This window comes from Montipora foliosa, chromosome 13, assembly GCF_036669935.1.
Source record: "Montipora foliosa isolate CH-2021 chromosome 13, ASM3666993v2, whole genome shotgun sequence".
Taxonomy (NCBI): Eukaryota; Metazoa; Cnidaria; class Anthozoa; order Scleractinia; family Acroporidae; genus Montipora; species Montipora foliosa.
The window spans coordinates 26,059,239-26,067,697 of NC_090881.1; the positions used below are offsets into that span (position 1 = coordinate 26,059,239).

The window sequence follows — 8,459 nt, forward strand, 5'->3', positions numbered from 1 at the left end:
TGACCACAGGCGTTGAAAAATGAGAACGTGTACGCTTGTTTGAGGCTTGTCAAAAGTGCTGCATATTTTTCCGACGGAATTTTTTTCCCGCGGACATTTTCGACATCTGAACCCTCACAATTTGAACTCAATCAGTAAGTTTCACTCCACTTTACAGCACTGCCTACTATTTTCACGCTTTACCTCGTTCTTTGTATTTATTTATTTACCTTCGCAGTTTCACCTTACTATGGTATTGCCTGTTTCTTTCGCAAGAGCCGCGGCGGGATAGCCTTGTTACGAGATCTAAGGAATGGATTCGACCCCAAAAACACAGATCCCACCATCGTCAAATGCGCTGACCTTGCCCAGGAAAAAGGATACAGATTTTTTGCCTTAGGATCGAATGGCAGGTGTTTCTCTGGACCTGATGCCGGCAAGAACTACTTTAAGCACGGAACAACGAGAGAACAAAATTGTGTTAATGGGGTTGGACGTAATGGAGTGATGTATGTTTACACCTTTGGTGAGTTACTTCAATAACATGAGGTTTGATTGGTCATAGAGAGGAACGCAGCACATAAGCGTCAAACGTCACTTTGCGATTACTTTCATGATTGCATGGTCTAACATGACCATGACCACGCTACATGATTAACCAATAATCGAGAGCCCCTTCAACAATACAACCAATGAAAGGCAAGTCAAATCCAATTATTTACTGCTTGAGCTTCTGATTGGTTTGTTTCAATTTTTCCATGATTAACTGGTGCGGATGGTTACCCAAAATAAGCTGTTTACCCAGAAACGCAATTATTCACTGTTTCTAGTAAGTAATGAGAAGGGGTACGGTTTTTTCAAATGTTGGTCTTGTAACACACACACACACATCACCGTTGGTAAGCCAATCTTCATAATATATATATATATATATATATATATATATATATATCTTCATAATATATATATATATATATATATATATATATATATATATAAAACTGAATAAATGTGTGAAAGAAAATTTGCCCTGAGCGGGATTTGAACCCACGTCCCCCCATTACTAGTCGGGTGTGATCACCACTACACCATCATGACAACCATGCTGGCAACACAGCCATCGAAGATGTGATTTACGTGGTTTAAGGCGTGGGCCTCCCGGGAAATTTTCTTTCGAGGTGACAAAGTAGGGGAGCCTATAACTTCACTTAATTAATTAGCCTGTATCCTTCTAGGATCCTTCCTTGTCATCCGCTAAGTTGACTACGGTCGTGTATCATCAAGTTGATCCTTAGTTGGGTTTCAAGTGAAGTTATAGGCTCCCCTACTTTGTCACCTCGAAAGAAAATTTCCCGGGAGGCCCACGCCTTAAACCACGTAAATCACATCTTCGATGGCTGTGTTGCCAGCATGGTTGATCTGATGGTGTAGTGGTGATCACACCCGACTAGTAATGGGGGGACGTGAGTTCAAATCCCGCTCAGGGCAAATTTTCTTTCACACATTTATTCAGTTAAAAATATGATTATTTGGGGTGTGCATTGTCAGGGTTTCTCTCCTACACTTTCTCTCTCTCTCTCTCTCTCTCTCTCTCTCTCTCTCTCTCTCTCTATATATATATATATATATATATAGAGAGAGAGAGAGAGAGCAGTGTACGGTTGGTTGACCTAACGATGAACTCCCAGTAAGAGGATCCACAGGATACAATGTCTCGACGCGAATTTGTAGTTAAGTGTACGTAAGAAAAAGCGACGAAGAGACAAACTCTTGACTGTTCTGGACGAAGTTTAATACGACGTTTCGGCCGTTCGGCCTTCTTCAGGTTAAAAATTAAAAACTAAAAAAACTATTTACAATGAGTGCAAATCACAAAAACAGCAGCTTATATATACAGAGCAGAAATATTGAAATTAAGGAAACGAAACAAAACAAAGGTCAAAGCTACAAGGTGACATGGATTTGACAGTCAAAGACAAATAAAGAACTATAACAAAGGTCTAAACTCCAAGGTGACATAGATTTCACAACGAAAAACAAATAAAGAACTATAGGTGGCATATCGATAAAAATGCATCGTATTGGGAAAATGTCAACTCACAACTACTCAATTGTAGTAATTCATGCGGTGTTTCGATCTAGATTCCCGCCTTTTATTAAGACCATGAGGATTAAGGGTAAATAATTGCGCAGTCCAATAGGCCTCCCTAGTGAGTAACAATTGTTCAAGATGTAAAGAATTTTCAAAAGACCTAATTTGTTCGATAATGATGAAATTGATTTGTGAAATTTCATGTTCAGAGTTATTATAGTGGATAGCCAATTCACAAGTTCTTTTGTTCTTCAGCATGTTCGACTTGTGGTTACGGAATCTTACTTTAAATTCAGTCGAGGTGGAGCCCACATATTGCAGGTTGCATTTGGCACAAGTGGCCAAATAAATAACATTTTGCGATGAACAAGAAAGTTTTTGTTGAATGGAATAATGACGACCAGTAGCTGAACTTTGAAATTTTGAAGCTTGAATTAAATAATTTTTACAAAGATCGCATTTCTTATTGCATTTTGAACAACCCCCATTTTCTTCTCTTTGATTTCTACAAGAGGTTACTTGAAATTTGGATGGCGCTAAAAACTCCTTAAGATTTTTTGTTCTACGATAAGCGGGAAAAATTGACTTGGACGGAAAAATTTCTTTGAGTTTTGGTGAAGATTGCAATAGATGAAAGTGATTTTTAATGACTTTTTGGATATCTGGCAAAATTGGATTGTAGTCAAGCACCAGTGGAAAAACTTTCTTATCTGGTTTGACCTTTTTGCTCAAAAGTTCAGATCTTGATATACTGAGAGCTTTGTCGAACTGTTTATCGACAAGCTCCGCCGGATAATTTTGAGATTTCAAATATCCTATGTATTCCTTACACCTATTTTGAAGAAAGTCGTTGGTAGAACAATTGCGTTTGATTCTTAAAGCTACCCCAAAGGGGACTGCTCTTTTGCAATGTGAGGGATGTGAACTCGAAAAAGGTAGATAGAGGTGGCTATCGGTGGGTTTAGCATAAACATCAGTACTAATAAACCCGTTACAAAAATGCAACGTGAGATCAAGGACATTCAAATGACTTTCGGAGTAAACCAATTCGAATTTAATAGTAGGGTACAAATCATTGATATAATTAGTGAATTCCAATAATTTAGGTAAACCCTGAGTCCAGAGGTCAAAAATATCGTCCCTGTATCTCCACCAAAGCATAGGTCTCAAGCTACCCTCAAATTTGGCTTTCTCGTCGATGATGCCCATCGCTAGATCTGCATAACTGCAAGCGTTTTTAGGTCCCATGGCCGTACCGTGTTTTTGAACAAAGCTCTGACCAGCAAACTGGCAATTATTTACCCTGAGACAAATTTCAACGGCTTCAACTAAGCAATCAGTGGAAGGAATGTTATCAGATCTGGAATTAAGTGCCTTTCTAACTGCTGAAATACCTAGATTGTTGTCAATGTTTGGAAACATTGACACTACATCCCAAGACACAAAGAGGGACCCCTCAGGGAATGGGCCTTTTGCATTCAAATCTTCTAATTTGTTGATAAAATCCGTGGAATCCTTCACAAAGGATGGAAGACTCTGTGAAAGAGGTTTGAGGTAGAATTATGTGAAAGCAGAAAGCCGTTCAATTGCTGTACCGCAACAGGATGTAATAAGCCGAAGTGGGTTGTCACGTTTGTGTGTTTTGACATTCCCAAATGCCACTCCCGGTTTTGGTTCCAGATTTACAACCCACGTAGCAATCTCCTGGCTAATCTGCCCCTCAGGAAACCACTTACGACTCCATTCCTTAACCAAAATGGTAAAGTGTTGGGTCGGAATCTATGCTGTCACAATGCAAATCATTATTAAGCTGCCCTAGTATCTTATTTTGGTATTCTTGTTGACTGAGGACAACGAATCTAGAACCAAATTTCAAGTAACCTCTTGTAGAAATCAAAGAGAAGAAAATGGGGGTTGTTCAAAATGCAATAAGAAATGCGATCTTTGTAAAAATTATTTAATTCAAGCTTCAAAATTTCAAAGTTCAGCTACTGGTCGTCATTATTCCATTCAACAAAAACTTTCTTGTTCATCGCAAAATGTTATTTATTTGGCCACTTGTGCCAAATGCAACCTGCAATATGTGGGCTCCACCTCGACTGAATTTAAAGTAAGATTCCGTAACCACAAGTCGAACATGCTGAAGAACAAAAGAACTTGTGAATTGGCTATCCACTATAATAACTCTGAACATGAAATTTCACAAATCAATTTCATCATTATCGAACAAATTAGGTCTTTTGAAAATTCTTTACATCTTGAACAATTGTTACTCACTAGGGAGGCCTATTGGACTGCGCAATTATTTACCCTTAATCCTCATGGTCTTAATAAAAGGCGGGAATCTAGATCGAAACACCGCATGAATTACTACAATTGAGTAGTTGTGAGTTGACATTTTCCCAATACGATGCATTTTTATCGATATGCCACCTATAGTTCTTTATTTGTTTTTCATTGTTAAATCTATGTCACCTTGGAGTTTAGACCTTTGTTATAGTTCTTTATTTGTCTTTGACTGTCAAATCCATGTCACCTTGTAGCTTTGACCTTTGTTTTGTTTCGTTTCCTTAATTTCAATATTTCTGCTCAGTATATATAAGCTGCTGTTTTTGTGATTTGCACTCATTGTAAATAGTTTTTTTAGTTTTTAATTTTTAACCTGAAGAAGGCCGAACGGCCGAAACGTCGTATTAAACTTCGTCCAGAACAGTCAAGAGTTTGTCTCTTCGTCGCTTTTCCTTACGTACACTTAACTATATTTATATATATATATATATATATATATATATATATATATATATCTATATATAAATCGTTGGATTTCCAGCCTTGTTAATTCAAAAATATATATATAGGGGGTCTGTAAGTCGATTTTCTCGTGGAACAGTGCTCAATACGTTGAAGCAGAGCGGAATAAATATTTTAAGAGGAAAGAAGGACGCAACTACATTTCCCGACAAGCCTGTTTCGTGAATCGCTTCACTCTTCAGGGGTTTAATTATATATATATATATACACACAAACAAACACTGGATATGTCACCCGATTTTTCCTCAAGAGTGCTCGACAATATTGGAGCTTCGTCTAGTAAGAGAAAATGAACTAGTTTTCGTTCATATATTCGATCTACAGATCTGTTTCGTGGGAGTGTATCCCACTCGTCAGGACCTAGATGACAATGTTAATTCGTGGGTTTTTAGTGCCTTACTAAGGGCATCGTATACCAAGCCATCGTAACAACAGAGCAGGGGAGTGAATGCTACGTGGGTTTAACCGACACAGACTTTAAAGTGCTACTGTGATCAAATTTTTATCCCTTGAGTTTTTTGGTTTATCACATAGAGTACCATGAAACATTAAAAACGCTGTTTACCGTTTGGAAATATCTGCATTGGTTCCAGAGATATTTAAGTTTGAAAAATGTGTTAAATATGCAAATGAGAAGGCTGATGACGTCATTCACCCAACCCAGTAGAACATCAAGAATATAAATAGAGCTATCTCGGTCAATTTGCAACAGAGACCATTGAAACTTGGTGAGCTGATAGTTCCTAAGGCAACACACCTACGACTGTAAAGAAATTGGTTCCCATGGCAACTCACTCTTTTCCAGTCCCCTCCAACCTGATTTCAATACTTTAGTGATCTCAGGCTAGAAATACATTTACCAAGGCCACAAACTCGACCTAACATCTTTATATGCTGGCAGGATCATGCAGATGAGGCACCATTTGCAAATATCAAAACAGAACGCCAAAGGTGGTCTGCAAAGCTTTTAATATCAGGGAAGTCTGGAACCCAGTATGTTGCCATGGTAACAAAAATGGTATGCTCATATTGTGGAACACATTTACTAGAATCTTAGTGCAAAGAACCAAGTATTTCTGATACAAATTGGCTGAGATATCTTTCTCCATTATACTTGATCAAAATTTGGTAGGGTTTATGACGTCATCACTTGGCTAATTTGCATATTAAAAAAACTTGAATATCTCCAGAACAAAAAGAGATATTTGAAAATGGTAAACAGCATTCTTCTTCTCGTACAGACTACGTGTTTATGTGCCAAAATGGCTTCGATAGGGAAGATTCAAATTTCGTCACAGTAGTACTTTAAGTCTAGATTTGCCAATCACAAACAATCATTTAGAAATGAAGTATACAGCAACCAAACTGAGCTCAGCAAGCATGTGTGGCAGTTAAAGGAAGCGGGAGTAGATTACACGATCAGATGGAAAATTCTTGATAAGGCACAGGCATACTCTAATGCAACCAAAAGATGCAAATTGTGCACGCTAGAAAAGTTTTACATTATATGTAAACAAGAGCTTGCCACCCTCAACAAAAGAGCAGAACTTGCGAACACTTGTAGGCATGCAAACAAATTTTTACTAAAAAACACCTAATTATTGTAATTTCAAGGGAATGGTATATAAAAACCCAGGAATTAACATTGTCATCTAGGTCCTGACGAGTGGGATACACTCCCACGAAACAGATCTGTAGATCGAATATATGAACGAGAACTAGTTCATTTTCTCTTACTATATATATATATATATATATATATATATATATATATATATATCAATGCAAGGACCTAGTCCACATTTCAAATGCTAGCATCAGTCTCAAACGAGGTAACGATCTCCCACATTTTGTTATGTTTATTCACGGTCAGATCCAGTACCAAGGTACCAACAAATTGGTTGCTACGTCGCTCAGAAAAAAAAGGACAAAGCTTTCAGAATCAGGTTGATGAGCTTTCGAAACCAGATTGTCGATGCTAACACTACAATCACAACAGAACGCTGTGTTCGGGTCGACTACGAATACGAGTTTTTTGTGCTGAGCATGCGCATGAGGTTCGGAGGCCGACATTTTACGAAGTGCGCGTGCTCAGAACGGAAGACTCGTACTCTCAGTCGTCCTCGCTCTCCGACCTAAAGGGCCCTATTAATAGGTCGACTGCTGTCGAAGACTCGAAGTCTCTTTCCAATGATTATGTCTTCAGCTAGTTCTTACTGTGCCACAAGCATGGCTAAATGATAGTGTCTGAGAGGAGAGGGAAAAAGCGCTACACCGTGGAACATCACTTTGCGGCAAGTTTTCCAAGAGATTTCATATTGTTGGAAACTCTCTTAGGTGATAAAATAGTTCGGCTTAACCTTTTAGGTAGGCCTTCACGGAGGAACGACTGTTTCCCGTTTTCCTTCATCTATCGTCTATTTGTCTTATACATCCTACGGACGCAAAAACCATTCCATACGTTTTATTTTTTCGGGAGAAAGAAGCAAAAGGAAAAATAATTTAATTTAATTTAGTCGTGGTTCCCTACCCCCATTACCGGGAGCCATAGGGATATTGCCTCATTAACGCAGTAATGCGTGTGATCAAGATGCTACCTCTTATTTGTTACACTACTCTGCTCTTCGATATTTTATTTGAAATCAACTGTTACCATTAATTATGTCTCGCTCAATTACAATCTGACTTCAATTTATCTCATCAATTTAACCTTAACTTTGTTTTCCCTTTTAAATATGCTTCATTTAAACCTTGTACAGATGATCGTCAATATGAACCGTTAGGTTGCTACGAAGACAGAGGCGACGATCGATCACTGCCAATACTCATCACCAATTTAAGAGGGCGCATCAGCTGGAACGATATGTCCAAGACCATTGACACGTGCGCACGCAAAACAAAAGCAAGGGATCCTAAACTTAAAGTATTTGCTCTTCAATTCTATGGGGAATGCTACTCGGGATATGATGGTCTAACGAATCACAATAAATACGGTTCCAGGCCTTATAGTGACAAGGAAGTCAAATACTGTTGGGCTGGAGTTGGTAGACAATGGTCAAACTTTGTGTACAAGTTTAAAGAATGACATGGTAAGGGTACAGAGAACTTTTAAAAGATAACTCTAAATAGCCATGTGTTCACAATTTGCAAAATTTCTTCCTTTCATTGGTTAAACACGCATTTCTATTTAACGATGATCTCTTTAACCGGTGATGATGCACTATCATCGTCATCAACTCCTTCATGATCATTATCACCGATCATGTACGTCATGATCGTGAAAAGCATAACTCAGGCGCTTGATAAAGAGGCTAACATGCACAGTTTGGTACCAGAGTAGCTTATCGTAAAGCTTAATTATAAAGCTGAAATTGTTCCTGGCTTCGTTGTGCATTCACAGGTTGGCTGTTCGTGGGCATTCCGGAATAAGATGAACAGAACACACGGACATGCGTAGTGACGGGATGAACAGTTGTCCCTTTTCTAAGCTAAACATATGGATATCACGATGATAAAAGACTATATTGAACATCGTTGTAGCTATCATAGAATAATTAAAGTCCTGAACCAGTATAAA

General features: G+C 38.3%; 1 protein-coding gene across 6 annotated transcripts in view; it reads left to right on the forward strand.

Moving 5' to 3' along the window:
• LOC137983054 (A disintegrin and metalloproteinase with thrombospondin motifs 6-like) overlaps positions 1 to 8,459 on the forward strand; it is a 47,802-nt gene extending 39,343 nt beyond the window's left edge. For all 6 annotated transcript variants that reach the window (XM_068830217.1, XM_068830218.1, XM_068830216.1 and 3 more), the window contains 3 exons: positions 218 to 505; positions 7,642 to 7,971; positions 8,283 to 8,459. In XM_068830217.1, coding sequence (XP_068686318.1) covers positions 218 to 505; positions 7,642 to 7,967 — 614 coding nt within the window. In that variant the 3' untranslated portion in view covers positions 7,968 to 7,971; positions 8,283 to 8,459. The remainder of the gene's footprint in view (positions 1 to 217; positions 506 to 7,641; positions 7,972 to 8,282) is intronic.